The sequence below is a fragment of the Mugil cephalus genome, chromosome 6, assembly GCF_022458985.1.
Source record: "Mugil cephalus isolate CIBA_MC_2020 chromosome 6, CIBA_Mcephalus_1.1, whole genome shotgun sequence".
Classification (NCBI taxonomy): domain Eukaryota; kingdom Metazoa; phylum Chordata; class Actinopteri; order Mugiliformes; family Mugilidae; genus Mugil; species Mugil cephalus.
The window spans coordinates 373,365-391,522 of record NC_061775.1 but is presented as its reverse complement, the minus strand read 5'-3'; the positions used below and the strand labels follow the sequence as shown (position 1 = coordinate 391,522).

The 18,158-nt window shown below is 38.6% G+C and overlaps 1 protein-coding gene and 1 pseudogene across 1 annotated transcript in view; one reads left to right on the top strand and one right to left on the bottom strand.

Annotated features, from left to right (window-relative positions):
* The first annotated feature begins 651 nt into the window (after positions 1-651).
* rnf13 (ring finger protein 13) overlaps positions 652-18,158 on the top strand; it is an 84,294-nt gene continuing 66,787 nt past the window's right edge. The window contains exons 1-3 of the mRNA XM_047586976.1: positions 652-852; positions 12,165-12,384; positions 12,628-12,708. Of these exons, the coding sequence (XP_047442932.1) occupies positions 12,271-12,384; positions 12,628-12,708 (195 nt within the window). The 5' untranslated portion in view covers positions 652-852; positions 12,165-12,270. The remainder of the gene's footprint in view (positions 853-12,164; positions 12,385-12,627; positions 12,709-18,158) is intronic.
* Positions 8,086-9,484, bottom strand: LOC125009158 (annotated as a pseudogene).

Below are 18,158 nucleotides of genomic sequence, written 5' to 3'. Positions count from 1 at the left end.
ATGTATTCACTCATTTCCATATGTTGTAAACTTCATAACAGATGCACAATATTTCTGTATCCCTGACTTCTTGTTTGATACTATTCTTAACAATCTATGGGCTATGGGTTAGATGCAGGCTACAATTTCTAGTTAGGCTGCCTTCTTTAAGCAACACCAACATGGCAGGAAAAAAATCAGTCCTGTAAGGTCCTAAAATGAACTGTGCACAAGTTAATATACAAAATAAATTAAGATAATATAGCGCCACTGTTAAATTAACCCGGAAGTAATGTGTCCCCCAAAGACATGCACCTCATTTTCTATAGAGGGTGCTAGAGATTTAAAAGTGACTATTTTAATGCACATGCAATTCACATGATTTCACATGATTTCATCCATATATATATATATTTCATCCATATATATATATGCACATACTCACCGTTCAATGTTCTACTCACGTGACATCATGTGAATGGTCTCACACTCATTTGCTTTTAATACATTCAGTTCCTTTAAATGTTTAAGTCTGGACTGAAACGAATGTTTTGTTTGTTCCATCACGTGGAACTGTTTACGTCCGGAAACATTTCCGGAATGGAATGATTGACAAGCCTATTTGTCCAATCAAAAGCCGCGTAATGCAGCGCATGCGGCGGACGTTTAAGCTCTCTCATGAGAGCAGAAGCTAACGGGAGGGGATTAACTGTACCCGTTGATGATCTTTGTCTCGGAAACAGCGCTCAAATGGAATGAACATCCTAAATCTTGTTGAATATGTTTGTTTCCATAACACCTAGTTTAAGAGAGCACTGTCACTGACAGCTGCTGAGCTCCTGGACAAGATTGACCTGCGTGCAAAAAACCAAGGTAAACATTCAAGAGAAACAAGCTAGCCACGAATGCTAGGTCCATGCTAATTCGCGCACAGGACGCTATGTTTTTGTAGCTGAACACATTTCAGGGTGTCCACACTGATTTATTGATATGTGTAGCTATACTCTAATAGACGTTTAAACGTGCTTGGCGTTAGTATTTTTTGGAACTAATTTATGTGTAAAGCCCTACATTATTGTTTTTGTGAGCAGGGCTGTTTTAACACAATCTGGGGGCAAGAGGCACCTTGGAGCCCACCCAGAGAATTTGGAACAAATATTTTATTTTAAGAAAAGGTCGAAATTGGCTAGATAATTTAAATAACAACTGCATAACAATAACACTAAAATACGAAAACAAAACAATGAATAGAATATATTTGCTTACAATGCTGTAGTCCTAGTGCATTTTTTTCTTTTAAAACCGCTGTTTGTGAGCCTCGGCCTGAGCAAATGCAAGCACTATGTCTTGCATGTCAGAAATAATTTTTTGTCCGGTTTTCCTCTGTGTCTGTTGTGATAGACTATTAATGATCTGTTTATTATCTATCTTGCAACAAACCGGATACCTTGACTGCAAGTTTGTAACGTTTAGCTTTCTGTAGCTCCGCTACTTTTCTTTATTTCCACTGGCAACAGTAACCATAGATACTTTGACATTCAACACTGGAGTTTCAAAATAAAAGCATACATGGAACATCATGGAATATTACATCTCCCTTCAACAAAAAAAATAAGCTGTGCTTACGCAAGTCACAACAACTAAATACTTTAACAGTCTGTTGGAGTCTTGTGCATCAAATAACACAGGATGCTGCTGTCTTGTTCTATAATGCTAACATTTCTAAATAGGACAATAGAACATTAGCAAATAAATATGTCTTATTTTTACAATAATTATTATTTTTTTAAAAAAAACACAAGTTAAAATTCATTCAAACACCTATACAAATTAATTTAGAAATGTAATATACAATTTTCACAGCAAGATGACATTCTTTCTTTCCTTTTTTTTTTTTTTTTTTTTTTAGAAAGTTATCAAAGGCTGTTAACAGGTTGACCACGACCATATCTGATATGGACTGTTTCTGTACTGCAGACACAGCAGGCTGAGGTACGGGTCTCTCTTGTGGAGGCGGCTTTGGCTCAGTAGGTAGAGCGGGTTGCCCATGAACCGAAGGGTTAGCGGTTCGATCCCCTGAGTGTGCTATATGCCGAAGTGTCCTTGAGCAAGACACTGAACCCCCGTTTGCTCCCAGTGCAACTGACACTGGTGTGTGAATGTGTGTGTGCTTGTGTCAGCGAATGGGTGAATGTGAATGTACCTTTGAGTAGGTAGAAAAGCGCTATATTACCATCTTGTCCTCCTTGGCTGTCTGAACTGTCTTTTCTGCAAGGCCATTGCTCTGCGGGTAATGTGGGCTTGAGGTGACATGCTGGAATCCCCATGAGTCTGCAAACTGTTAAAACTCGTGAGTAGTAGCATGACCCGTTGTCACTAACCACTTTTTTTTGGGATGCCATGCTTGGTGAATACTGCTTTCATTCTTTGAATGACAGCAGCGGTGTAGTACCAGCTGAGGTAGTCACAGATAACAATATAGATCTCTGAGTTCCATGAGAATAAGTCTGTTCCTACTGTCTCCCACGAGTTCTCTGGGATCTCATGTGAAAGCATGGGCTCCTTTGTGTTGCCGCTGCGGTGTGTTTGACAGATGTCACATTGTTTAACCATGTCCTCTATCTGCTGACTCATGCCTGTCCAAAACATGATGTCTCGTCTTCCGTGTTTGCTTTTCTCTACTCTAAAGTGTCCAGTGTGTATACAGCGTAGCATGTAAGGTCTGAGACTATGTGGAATAATTATCTTCTCACCTTTTAGAAGGATGCCATCAGCCTCAGTGATTTCATCACAGTGGTTCCAATACTCACTGACATGTGGGTGACACTATGTTTTGTCTCTGAACAGCCTGACCAGATGACCTGCTTGAGAGTGGACAGTTGCTCGTCTTGAGCAGTTGCTGTTCTGATGTCATTCATCCTGTAAGCGCTTACAGGTGCTGCACTGATCACACTGTGTATCTGAGTCTCCATAGCCTCAGATAGTGAGCTGTCCTCATCATCCATGGACTTCGTGGACAGTGTGTCGGCCACCTTGCCCGGCTTGTGGATGAGAGTGATGCTGTATTTCTGCAATGCCAGCATCACGCGCTGTAAACGTGGTGGTGCGAGGGCTAGTTTGTGGTCCGACTCCACAGTAACATTTTGCCCATAGAGGTACTCATGAAACCTCCTACACCCAAATAAGACTGCATACAGTTCCTTCTCTATTTGGGCGTAAATCTGCTCTGTGTTGTTAAGCAGTTTTGATGCATATGTAACTGGCCTGCCTTCCTGCATGATGGTTGCACCCAGGCCATTTTTTGATGCATCTACTTGCAGTGTCACTTCTTTTTCAGGATCAAAGTAGGCCAGCACCGTCCCTGGCTCCGCTGTGATGATCTCCTTTATTCTCTTAAATGCAGTCTTGTGTGTGTTGTTCCACTTGAACTCTGTGTCTTGCTTCAGTAGCTGTCTTAGTGGTGCTATTACCTCAGATAGATTGGGAGAAAACCTAGCTAGATTAGTCACCATACCAAGAATAGTGTCCAACTCTGCTTGATTTTTGGGCGGTGGCATCTCTCTGATGGCTTTCACCTTGAGCGGGTCTGGTTGTAGGCCGTCTGCTGTGAGCCTATGTCCAAAGTAGCTCACTTCAGGCACGCAGATGCGACACTTTCCAGGGTTCAGCTTCATCCCTCGCTCTCTGGTCCTGCTGAGCATTGCTCTGAGGTTGCGGTCGTGCTCCTCCTTTGTTTTTCCCGAAAACAACGATGTCATCTACTATCCCAGCCACACCCCTAAGGCCTTCATATGTTTCATCTACTCTCTTCTGAAACTCATCTTGGGCTGATACAATGCCAAAGGATAGCCTGAGAAAACGTTATCTACCAAATTGTGGTGAGTAGCGACGACTCCTCACTTAACTTAATAGCCCAATAGCCAGATCTTGCATCTAAGATGCTGAAAAATTTTGCCCCTGCTAATTTGGATGTTACATCTTCAAATGTGGGTAAGGGGTAATGTGACCTCATTATTGGCTCATGTAAAGGTCTTGGGTCTAGACATATTCTTAGCTTGCCCGTCTTTGATTTCTCACACACTACTAGGGCATTAACCCACTGTGTAGGCTCGGTTACATTACAGATTGCCTTCCCTCTCCATGTTGTCTAACTCTCTTTTTAGATGGTCTTTTAATGCAAACGGTACTCTGTGTGGTGGGCAAACCACTGGTGCTACCTATGGATAAATAGTGAAACTACATTCACCTGGGAAGGTGCCGATGCCTTTAAAAACATCTGCACTCACTCAAGATGTTGTCTGACTGAGTGGTTCTCTCTTTCTCACTGCTGACTGCATATACTACTTTAATAATCTCTTTACATGCTCTGAAGCCTAGGATGGGGGGCCATTACAATCGACTACATAGAACTTCTGTATGGTTGACCTCTCTTTATACCTCCCTTTCAATTCAATTCAGTTCAATTCAGTTCAATGCAATTCAATTCAATTCAATTCAATCCAATCCAATCCAATCCAATCCAATTCAATTTTATATAGCGCCAATAACAATACAAATTGCCTCAAGAAGCTTCACAAAAGCCAGCCTACAACCTCCAGAGCAAGTCTGAGGGCGACTGTGGCAAGGAAAAAGTCAGTTTTGAACAGGAAGAAACCTTGAGCAGTACTTCAAGTGAGTGTCCCCCTTAGCCTGTTAACCTATAATCTGGGGGTTTTAACAGTGTTTTGGGCATGAGCGTGGCAAAGGCAGTGGCAGGGATTATGCTGGCTTGAGCTCCAGTGTCCAGCTTGAACTTCAGCTGTTGGTAAGGATGTATATTGGTATAATTTTATTGATACCGATATCAATACCAATACTCCTTATCGATACCAATATTTATCGATACTCTTATTGATACTACAACTTAATTTAGAGTTAATAAAGACACAATAAAGACATTACAAGATGTTAAAAGATTCAGACAAGATTGGTACAGCGCTGCACTCAGTAGCGTTTGGCGTACAAACTTTTGCCGCGTCTAAGCAGTCAAAGACAGCGCACTCCTTCAGTTTTATGAGTGTGTTGCAAGTGCTTCATGATGTTCCTGGTGTTATCTCCCTTGGGCGAAACTTGTCTCAAACAAATGTTGCATCGAGACGAATCTTTGTCAGCTTTGATAAAGTGTACCTACACTTTGGATCGCTTAGACCAGGGGTATTCAGTTAAAATTCAGAGTGTTACTAAAATTTCCTCCCAACAAAGGTTCGAATCTAATGTCACTCGAAATAGTGTATGCTGATGTAAATAAATCAACAAAGTACGTACATTTCTATATCATTTTATGGTCAAAGTGTTTTCAAAGTAATAGCCTATACTTTTAACATATCAATAAATCTGGACTTGCAGAACTACAATCGATTGGATTGGCGTGGCCACTGATGACGCTCCTAATGTATTAACAAGATTAGCAGAGCATGCACGAATGATTGATCTTTTTATTAACCATTTAAAGCCTGAAGGATCCGTCAGAGCACGCTGATTTTGAATTACCGTAACTCACAGTTGTTTGCGTTGTTGACAATATTCAAAGTGTGGCTGAACACTACTTTTACCAACAAATTCCTCAAAAACAACTCCCTTTTCCTGGGGCTCAGCGATCGTGCATCACTCCTCAACTTAGAGCTGACAGCAGCGGTGCGTCATCGTTACTCTAATGGCAGTTTTTTTTTTCTTTCAAAAAGCGCAACTTCCCAGTGTTCAACCACACTTTGAATTCCATCGTGAGTTACGGTAACTCAAATACCGCAAGATTCTTTTTGTGCGCACACGGATGTTCAGGTCTTAAAAGGTTAATATTAAAATTTTAACGGGCCCCGGGGAGAACCGTCATTGGTTCCATGCTTAGACCGGGGTCCGCCATTTGGTGATGCCTGGTTTAGAACTTTCCGCAGACTTCATCAGTGACTAGGTGCTGCGTCATCACCTATCTACGCTGGTAGTGTTATGACGGTTAGGTAGACAGTAAGACGTTCAAAAAGTACCGATAACAGTATCGTTTGTCGGATCTATTGCCTGGTACCGTTAAGTTTCTGGACTGGTGCCAAACAATACCAGTGCTCGGTATACATCCCTAGCTGACGGTTTTGTGGTGCCAGTCCAATGTCTTTCCTCATCCTCTTCTTCTGCACTAACAGTGTCCACACACAGTTCAGAATAGTAGTTGCCATCGACCTCTTCAACGGTGTGTATGTTCCTGTATTTCACTCTGTTCTCGGCTTGAGGCTTTGTTTTACACACTCTTGCATAGGGGTTAAAATTCTTGCACTTCATACATTGCTTTCCTTTAGCAGGGCACTCTGTTGTATAGTTGTGGTTTCCTCCAGACATACTACAGGCTCTCTCCTGGTTCTTCTGGTGGTCATTGGGCTTGTTAGTAGCACTTTTCCTGGCACCTGATTTTCCCATCTTGTGGTGGACTGCATGTACTTGACATTCACTTGCCATAGCCTTTAACTGTGCTTGTGATAGTTCATGGGAACGAGCTATATCTATTGCTTTCTCCAGCGTCAGCTCCGGTCCATTGCTAAGCAGCTTCTCTCGCACTCTAGATGAGTTGGTGGAAAAGACTCACTGCTTCTTTGTGTCTTTTCATGAAACTTGTACCTGACGAAGATGGGGTTTGCTTTGAGGATGAGGTACTCTGTGAATCTGTTGTAGTACATTTTTAGCGTCTTTTCATCATCAGCCATTAGTGTCCAGGTGTTGCTGATCCTTTATCACCGATCTACAGCAGAAGAAAGCTGCATTTCCCCTCTTCTGACTTTATGTGGTCTGGTAAACATGAGCTTGACGTTCGAAATCTCCACCATCCATCCAGTAAATTGCTTGAGTGCCAATCCATTTTGGGAGTAGGAACACCGAAGGCTTCCATCTCTTCTTACCGATGGTTCTTTTCTTTTCAGCGAAAACACTTTCTCCGACACTTTGTCATGTCTTCCTTTCTCTATTTTTCTTCATTAAGCGGCAGGTCCGTCTAACTACTAATCTCTGATACCATGTTGTGATAGACTATACATTGACACAAACCGGATACCTCGACTGCAAGTTTGTAATGTTTAACTTACTGTTGCTCCGCTACTTTTCTTTATTTCCACTGGCAACAGTAACCATAGATACTTTGACATTCCACTCTGGGGTGTCAGAATAAAAGCATACATGGAACATCATGGAATATTACAGTGTCCAGTCGAGTATTTCTTTCTAAGCCGTGTGAGTCAATGTCGAATCATTGCAAATGTTGTACAACTAGAATTGTAGAACGCTGTAGTAGAGGTCGATATGGATTTTTTCAAGCCAATGCCGATGTTTTAGATGTTGGTCAGCCAATGGCCGTTGTCTGCTGCTGATTTTGTTGCAGATATTTTTCTGGCCGATAATTGAAAGTTCCCCTTCTCTTTGCATTAAAAACGGCACACTAATAACAAAGGATGCAAAAAAATTCTGAAGTCAACACAACTTTTATTGATATGGAAAGAAAATAGACAAAAACATATATAAAAAATATAAATGAACAATTTAGTGCACCATGGTTGTTCAAGGAACATTTAAATTCTTCTCTTATTTAGCCTATATAAAAACAGAAAAAATATAAATTAACAATGTAGTGCACAATGGTAGTAAACAGCAGACTTTTTTGAACATTTAAATAACAAACATAATTCTTCTCTTAACATATATTTTTATATATAAAAAGTCATTAGCAAACTTGTAAACAATTCACAGTAAAATTAAACGGTATGTTCAAGGTGTCTTTTTTTTTTCTAATGCACATTAAGCCCCTGAGTATCCCTCACCCTACATATTCCTTACTGAAAGCTCTTAATAGTCCCACTTCAAGAGCTGCAGGTTGTCATGCAGGAAACACAACTCTTCTACATGTTCTCTCTTGAGTCTGTTCCTCCTCTTATCATAGATATTCCCTATGACACTAAATACTCTCTATACTCTTTCTATTGAGATGACCAGTCTATCTGTCGATTAATGGCTCATGGAGATAATGATCCAGCTTGTCAGAGATGAGATGCTCGTCATCACTCTCCTTAGATGTTGTTCCATGAGCACCCAAGATATTTTCATACATTTGCTCTAGACGACTTTTTTGGCTGTGATTCTTGGTCTTCAGTGGTGGCTTGTTCAGACACAATGATATAGTCTTCTTTAATCCACTGCTTAGCCTTGCTCAGTGTGTCCACTAAAAAAAAGACATGACCCTTATAGTGAGGATCCAGTAGTGTGGCGAGCACCAAACATTTAATCTCCTCCTTCTTTGCAAACCTCCTCTCCAAGCTTTGCAGCATGGTTTCCTGGAGTGTTTTGATCCCACTCGTGTTGGGGCCTTCTGCCTGAAGCATCATCTTCAGTACAGCAGTGCTCGGGATGACGCTGGAGATGGAAGCGTATGACTTGCTGATATCCATGGTAACTTCATCCACAGGTTCCAGCATTTCAATCAAATTTGAAACAATGACCCATTGATCAGCAGTTAGGGTTGCAAACTTTCCGTATTTGCCTGCATAGACGCTAAGGGCACGCTTCTGCTCCAGCATCCTCTGCATCATGTACAGTGTGGAGTTCCAACGGGTGTGCTCAGACTGAATGATACTGTGCTGGGGGAGCTCAAGTTCTTTTTGAATTTTCTTAAGATGATGCTTTGCAAGAACAGAGTGGTTAAAATGTTTTGCGCAGATCTTAAACTTCGCAATGATGTCACCCACTACTCACTGACTACTGATGCCATCATTTACCACAAGCTGTAATGTGTGTGCACTGCAGCTGAGATCAGGTATTTCTGCCAGTATGAGGCCTTTCACCATGTTACCACCACTGTCATGGAGCACAAGCAGCAAACTCTGTCATGACTGATGTCCCAATGTTTCAACAGGCTGAGGAACATGTTGCTGATGTTTTCCCCAGTGTGGGACCCAGACATGGCCTTGATATTTAGGACAGCTTATTTCCTTTCCCAGTTGTCATCATTGAAATTACATGTTAGGCTCATCAGTGCTTCAGTCTCACCAGACCAACAGTCTGTTGTAAAGACAAAAAGGGACCAGCATCCTCTGCAGTCAGTGTTTTTATTTTCTGCTCAACTTTTGTTACTATCTCTTCAAAAATGTCTGCGGTAGTATGTCTCAGTTTTCAGGTTATATTTGGGCTCCAGTGCAGCCACCAGCCTCTGAAAACCGATACCCAACACAATTGTAAATGGCTGTTCGTCAGTAGCAATCATTTCCATTATTAAAGTGCCATTTTTTTTGGATCTAGGGTCAATATCCTGCCATTTATGTTGAGCCTCAAACATTTGTCTGACAGTGGGCTGTGCTAAATGGGCTGTGGAGCTGGCTCTTTTGGTTTCAGCTGCTGCTTCTCTTTTTTCCCGGGCATCTTGATATTCCTGGAGGTGGTGGCTCTTCAGGTGTGTCCACAAATTTGTGGTGTTTTTCTTTTTGCCTTTTTTCTGCTCCCAAACTCACTAGTCTGTCACAGATCCCGCATTTAGCCTTCTCTGGTGTTGGCTCACTGAAATATTCCCAAACTGGATTGTTTTTTTCAGCCATTGCTAAAACAAAGCATGGTTAGTATTCTTAGTAGTGCCTTCATTTTCAATCCATTTAAAAACCCCTTGTATATTAAAACAGTTCCAGTAATATATTTTGAAAAAATAATCATTAGTAGGTTAGCCTACTGGTGGATAAGAACCAAAATCTTTCACTAACATATTTTTTATTGAGATTGCTTACTGACCAAATGCACACAATCTAGTAATCACACACAATTTTTTTTTTTTTTTTTTTTTTTGCTGTGTACCACAGCCTGTATATAAGGACAATGTGTGACATTCTCGTTGGATAGGCAGGTATAATAAGGAAACTAACTGCGCAAATTTGTGCACTTTTTATCGAGAGATCGGATTATTGAGCAAAAAAATTCTACAAAGTACCTTGAGAAAAAAAAAATGGCAACAAAACTGATGTCATCATTTTGTAATACATCTCTCAAACAAATTCAAAATATCTCAAGAGTTTCACTGTCTAGCTGTTGTTGTGCATTGAACACTGAACTTTTCTGATGGTTGGTGGGACTGGGACAAAGTGGCATGTGGCATCAACTACTTTAATGTAAACCCCCCCCATCATCCTCTTGTTTTTTTTTTTGTTTTTTTTTTCCTTTTTGTGCATCTTGATAGGTAGGTTCCCTTCATTTTGCCCGATGTATATGGGACCCCATCAGGGAGACGTGTTGTCATTACAGTGTCCAAGGAGGTTTCAAGTTGTGTCCTTGATTAGTGATCAAAAGTCATTAGCCACTAGAAGAGGCCCCATTAGGAGCAATCCCCAATGTGTTGCAGCGTCTATTGCGGTTCCATCACTGTCATTATATGGACCAATATCAGCTGTCGGTGGTGGGGCACCCCTCCAGCTGGGGGACCTAGGCAATTGCCTAGTTTGTCTGTCCACTTGCAACCTGTTTGTGGGGCTTGGATTTCCCCTTTTTTTCACTGTGTCTTATCTTTTGCAGTTTTATCACCTCTGGTATGAATGCATCTAGATATCTTACTGTGATCTCATGTAGTTTTTTCATAAAATGTGGTTGCCGTTATCTGATGTTTAATCGCACACTGCGCCCTGCTGTTGGAAATAATGTTGCTTTCATTTCCTCCTTGTGCTTTCTTTGTCATAAGGAAGAAAACTAGGTGTAATGGTTTAATGTATACAGAGTGGTGGAAAAACCTTTTCAGACACCCTTAAAATTTGACACAATCTCAAATATTAAAATGCAATATTTGTAGAAAAATCGTTTCAAAAGGTGTGGGTGCATTAGACAGACACATACAAATACAAAATATATTTATTTTGTTTATTGTTTACAAGAAAAACTAACAAAACTAAATTCTTGGCAGTTTCAGTATTTCAATTCTCGGTATCTAAGTCAAAAAATAAATTAATATTTAGTCCTCCTGCCATTAGCCAGCAGAGTAGTAGAGCTCTGGTTTGTTGTATTTCTGCAGCTAAACCTTCCTGACTGAGAATCTGTATCTTCAGGCGTGTTTCCTGCATTAGGTTACTTGTTTCAGACATTTTTGTATCTGAAGAACTTTCAAATGTACTGACTTTATATAGTAGACACAAAACACGGCAAAAGAAAAATGTGTCTTTTAATAAAATTTTATTTTAAAAAAAAAAATTAAAAAATATCTTTTTATGGAACCAATCAATTTTAAGTTTTTAGTGTTTTAGGATTTGTTTAGTATTTTGTCTATCACTGTACTAAAAGAAATTGCACTTGAAGACCTAAGAATGATTCTTAATGCAATATTTCACATATGCATGGGGTGTCCGAAAACGTTTTTCCACCACTGTATGTTGCCATTGCAATGGAAAGTACTTCCAAGATGACAATGGAAAAAATCTGCTAAGGGGTTATGGGTTAAATATCCTTTAGCTGTTGTTTTTTCCTGTTCTGATCACATGTTGTCTTCCAATTGTGATCTTGAAATTATCATGCTGAGAGGTTTTATTTGCAGCTCACTACTACAACTAAGAACGCAAACTCTCACAGGAGCAAGCTGTAAAATAGTCCTGCCACTGAGCCACAGTCATTTCAAATGACATTTACTCACTCATAACATTTATGCCTAATGCTCTTCTCATTTCTTTAGTTCTTTAATTTTTTTTCTCATCTAATTTAGCAGTGTACATTATAAAAATGAACACAAAAGAAGCAGTTGGAGGTTTTGAATTTATACCCATCTCAGGTATTCTGCAACGTTATAAAATAAGGACAATGAAAATAAAGAACAGCATTTTAACTTTAACCAGTGTATCCATTTTGCTTTAGTGCTGTTGGAGAAGATTAGATTAAAAGGAATTCTGGAAACGATGACAAACATCCATCTAAAATTAAATCTTTAAAGCTACTGTGGAAAAACAACTGACCAGAATATTTTCTCTGAAAAGATACTGTTGCAGATTCATTGAAGAAAGTTCACTTTGTGCATGTTTTACTGCTTGTCTTTTGATAAACTATTGTATGAACTGCGACCTGTATCCCTTCTAATATTGAACAATTTAATTGTTAAATTAATTTAATCTTTGTCAAAGATGGGATAACAGCTTTAAATGTACACACACTGGTGTCTTTTCCAGGTGTGACGACAAAGGTCTATGTCAAAGGTTTCTGCTGCACGCCAGTTTGTTCTATATGTTTATGAATGAGTGGCAAAGCAGCTGGAAGTTCTAACGTGATGCCAAGATGCTGCTGTCCCTGGGAATGCTGATGCTGTCGGCCACACAGATTTACACAATCTTCACTGTCCAAATCTTCGCCTTCCTCAACCTGCTGCCTGTGGAGGCGGACATTGCTGCTGTGAGTAATTCTATAGAGTTTGACAAAAGCATGTCAAACTCTATATTACAATAATACTTGTGGAATCCAGTAACTGAGAGAAAGCAGGTTTGTAAGCAGGTTAAAAATAATAACAATGTAAAAAGTATTCCAGACCTATGTTTTGGGGTTTTACTGCCCTTCAAAAATCTACTATCAGAAATGGAAAATCCTGTCCATCCAATTTTGCATTGTAGTGAATAAATTCACTTTCCCGTCTTTCAGTATTCATTTGACAACAAAACGGAGAACTTTGATGATCTGCCTGCACGGTTTGGCTACCGGCTCCCCAGCAATGGACTGAAGGTGAGTTCAATATAACCAAGAGATCTGGTTGTCTGTTTTTCGCTTTTTAGTTCAGCTTAAAATTCAACCAGGAATTAATTTAAAAGCATGCAAGTGGGTGCTCTGTTGTATTCCTATTTTTGTGGTTTTTGTTCGAGTCCAGCTTGGGCCTTTCTGGGTGGCCTTTGCGTGTTCTCCCTGTGTTCGCGTGGGTACTCTGGTATCCTCCCTCCTCCAAAGACATGCTCGTTAGAGTGTGAGTGTGAATGGTTGTTTGTCTATGTGTTAGCCCTGTGATAGACTGACGACCTGTCCAGGGTGTACCCCACTTCTCGCCCAATGACAGCTGGGATACGCTCCAGCAACCCCCACGACCCTAGTGAGGATTAAGTGGTTGTAGAAGATGAGATGAGTTATTAGTTTTGTGTAGCATCAGATTTGAAATTTACTGTGCCCTTGAGTCATTGGCATATATTACGTCCCATTATAACCATTTTTTAATCTCAAAGCCATGACGAAATATTATTATGAAATTTGCAATGTTAGAGTTCAAGTTTTGAGAAAAATTGTCAAAACTATGAACAAAAAAAATGTTCAATGCTAAAATCAGCCATTCCCCCATTATAGGGCCAGTGCATAAAATGTTTGTCATACATAGTACATATAACCATACATGTACTCTTTTGAGAAAATAAAAACGTGGGCCCCCTTCTCTTACTGCACTTAACTGTGGAGAAAACAAAATTTATGGTTAATGGATTTATGTATCTGGCTGGAGAGCTGTCACAAACTAGGGAGGTAACACCTTGAATTTGATTAGACGTCTAACTGCGCATAACATTTTTTTCAAAAGTAGAGAAATGTACCGTCTTTGATAGCCTGTGAGACCCTACGCCACTGTTTTTGTCTTATGATAATTATGACGGTTTGTTGTGAATGTTATTTTATAATGGTTAATTTATTTCTTAGTCTTAGTTGTAGGGCTGTAGCGATACACTAATCTCATGATACGATACATGATATTCAGCCAACGACACTATTCGATGTGATTCATTCGATACGATTCGATATGATTTGATAGACTTACATCATTTTCTGAAAGATTTTAAAGGGACAATGTGATTTTGGTGACATCTTGTGAGTGTTCCATTGACTTCAATTGAATTAATTGAACTGAAAACTGAAAGCATCAATTAAGCAATATTACCCGAGAGGGTGTGCTTTAACGTCATTCGGCGCTTGTGCCGAGACCAGCAAGCATCACCGAAGTGCTCAAATTACCTTTAAGCACACCCTTGAGGGTATTATTGTGATTATACAACAATTACCAACAAAATAAAGCGTAAAATTAAATATATATTCATGTTGATGGACATTTTGCTCTCAAAATTTAAAGTTTTTTGTGAGTGTGATTCCCGTTTCCATGAAAATAAATGGGTTCTGACTAATAACTGGATACTAATCACGTCAGTAGACTCCTATGTGTAATGGAACCTAGTTCACCACTACAGCAAATAATCCGAACCTTAGTAACGACCTAGCAACAGAAATGATTTTCTTGTCCCAGATGAGTGAACTCTGAGCTGACGTTCAGGTTTTAACACGGTCTTGGACTTTACCAAACTAAATCAATAATGCATATAAATAATAAATGTGCAAATTTTTTTTACCTTTATTGCCGAAGTTATAACAAAGATGCTGAACAACAAACCGATCCATTTTGTAGTGTATTTTTCAGCCGATTCCTGCTCCAGCTCTGACAGTTACAGTGTTGCCATGGAGATGGATACAATGTTGTCACAGACTTGGCGGAGCAATATTTTTAGTGATGAGTCAGCCGTGCTGTAATGCTGATTTGAGCACATTCTAAATGTCTTATTGACCAATCAGATTGCTTGGTCGGAACTACTCGTTGTATAATTACACCATATATGCTTGTGACTGGACAGAGAGTGTGCAGCTTGGAAATGCTGGACAAAATCAATCAAAGATGTGGTGAGACAATTATGTTATTATTATTAGATATATCATTATCACTGTTTTTATTGTTAATATCAATCCATTTTTATATCTGTTTTGATTTGATAGTTTTGAATGTGACCAATCTATATTGTATCATAAATATATGTCTGACATTTACAATAAATCAAACGGGTTGAAAATCGGTTAAAAATTCAGTGAGTTATGATGATTTTAGTCATTGACAAACCTTTCCCTATGTCCAGTAATACAGTAAGTAGACAGGCTTCCCCCTCCCAAGATGGCGGCCGCGTTAACGCATTATTCCAATGGACAGAGACAGCGGAAGCAGCATCTAGTGTATATATCTATGGGCTTTAGACGCATAGTGAATGGAACGGAGCCCCGTTATACTGTTCCTGTTGTTGCTGTTAGTGGGTAAACATGAAGAGGAAGATGTCGGCGTGTGTGTAGATAGATAGTCTAGACGGGTAACTACGGGTAACTTGCTAGAAATGCTCTACTGAAACAGTAGCGACTGGATGACTTAATCACTCTTCTTGCAAAGCGAAATGGGCAGCAAGTGGAGTGCCAGGAACACGGGATTTGAATTGGACTTAATGTATAGATACTGGCGGCTGAATAATCAATACTTTTTCGGAAAACAAAATATCGATATATATCGTAGGATCGATAAAATTAGTTGTATTTATATTACTTAAACACAAAAAATTACACATTATTTTTTCTCAAAAATGAACCCCTAATAATGCAGAATGAATGATTATATTGTATCATGACTGTAAGATTAAAAAATATGGTGATAATAGGGCTTAATTCAGATTCAGAAAACTTTAATTCTTTAAACTTTGTTTATTCAGAAAGAGGCACATTTCTGTCTGCTAACCATTCATATTCAGACTGATTTGAAAAACATTTGTTTTATGGAAAATAACTAATAAATAACAAAAGTGACTTAAAGCAATCAAATACATTCAATAGGTTAAATTGAATTAAAAAAAATATGAATTAGATTTTTGGAAGTGTACGTTTTTGTTCTTAATGTCTCAAGAGGATAGTACATTTTTGTCACAGTGTTCTGTTATTATTTATTTATTTGTTTATTTATTCATTTGTTCATTCAGTTTTGTGTTCTGTTTTAGTTTTTCAAACATTGTGTAGAGAGAGACTTTGTTACAAAGTATTGTGCTACAGTACATGCACTAACACAGCCAAAATGATGGGCAGAAGAAGAGGAAAAATGGCGCTGTTTTCCTGCAAAGTAATAATCGTTGATGGCATATGCAAATATTAGCCTGTTTCCTCTTTTCTCTGGGTTGAAGACTGTAATGGTATGTGCTTCTGTGGGGATGCTTCCCTGCACAAATCCACAAAGCTGCTAAAGGGAAACAATGATTCGTATATACTCTCTAAGCCAGTCATTGTGGTGTTTCCTTACAGTCAAGAGATCATTTGTTGTTGCACAGAGGTTTAATCATCATTCTGCCATGACGAAAGTTCCATAGCGAAATTTTGCCAAATACGCATAGAGGTTGTTGTGACACTTTTACAAGTTCATGCTAGGCTTTGCTGATAGGCTGCGATTATACTTGTTCTGCATTCTCACTACAAGCATCAATCATTATAAATCTATGTAGCATGACCACCTACACTAACGTTATGCTCCCGTTGAAGTGTTGCTCAAGTGCTTGTTGATATTGTTGGGTTGATGTTGGTGGTGGTATCATCCGTCTGTTGTCTTGATGCGTCAACACATCATTGGAGCACTCCACATACAGCTAAGGGGCAGATACAAAGGAAGGGACTAGTCTCAGTATAACAACAAGAGGATTAACTCAGTAACTATGCTTTTTTTTGTTCTATTTGTGGCTATACTCATGTTACAAAGCATCATAAATTGATTTCCGTATCTTGTTAAATTGTTTAGCCTTACTACAGTCCTCTGACATTGTCCTTTCAATGCTCAAGTAGTATTTCAATAATGTTTTCTACTTTTGAAGTGATGGAGCTTTATTTTTCCAATATTGTAAAAGTTTCTTATAAACTAATGATGAAAAAAGGATTTGCCACCCTGTAGGGTATTGTCCTCAATATTTTGAAATAGACATATATTTGGAGATAATATAATTTTACAATCACACGTTTTGGAGATCCATCTTTCAATGTTCTCTGTTTTCACAGTACCAAAAAGCATTTATTAATGAGTCACTCTGCGTGCCACATTTTAAACATTTATCAGAGAAGGTACTGTCAAATCTATGAATCCTATCCATACTATAATACATCCTTGTCATTAATTTGTACTGGATTAATCTTAATTGTTCGTTCGTAGTGGTTTTATATGTAAGTTGAAGACATTCCTTCTATGTTTTGACCCTGTATCTTATCTCATCTCATCTTCCGTACCGCCTAATCCTGCACTAGGGTCGCGGGGTCCCTGTATCTACTGTACCTAAATCTATATTCCATTTGTTAAATGTATTTTGACGTAGATCATCATTATTCACAGCTCTATTAAGAATGTTATATGTAGCACCAATCAATCAAGTCTTTTTATTCCTTTGGGTTAAAATTTTCCCAATCTCAGTTGAGATTGAAGTTTTCTTGTATCCAATTTTTTAATTGCAAATATTTAAAAAAAAAAAAAACAGTTTCTTTCAATTTGTATTTTTTCTTTAGGTCCTGGAATGAGATTTGATTAACAATATCCTCTAGTTTTTGAATTCCCCTTTTATCCACGTTTCCCAGTTCAATTGAGTATTTTGAATTATTATTGATGAATTGTTCCAGATTGTTCCCTTTGTATGTCTGGGAATCACTATTTCTTAAAATTTACTGTTTCTGATTTTTTTTTTTTTTTTTTTTTTTGAAAAGAGAACTTAAAGTAAGCTATTCGGCTCTAACTGATGATTTTCAATATCTATCCAAGGTTTTTCATTTTTGTTATTAATTATTGGGTAAATATGAAACTCCTGAGCTGAATTGACATATGGTCCCAAATTGGGTAGGTTTAAGTCACCCTCATGCTTTGGGTAATGTAATAATCTCCTCCTTAATCTGTGAGCTTTATTAGACTAAATGAATGAAGATATTAGTGAATTCACTTCTTTAAAGAAAGATTTAGGTGGGGAAATAGAAATAGTTTGGAAAATATAAAGAAATGTTGGCAGCCACATTGTTTTAAAAAGATCTGTAGCAACTCATGGCATTACTCATGTAACAATGGGTAATAATGTAATAACGGCTCATAATTTAATAACTTCAATGTAATAAAAGTTCTTAATGTAATAATCAACTCATAATGTAATAATCGCATAATGTAATAATGGTTTTGCACATAATGTAATTACTTTAAGTTACAACAAAAGTTATTATATTATGAGCCTTACTGGTACCGTTCATAATGTAGAAATAGCTCATATTGTGAGAAAACTGCTGCATTATCATAATCCATTGGTTTTATATAGCGCTTCATTAAAGACACTGAGTTG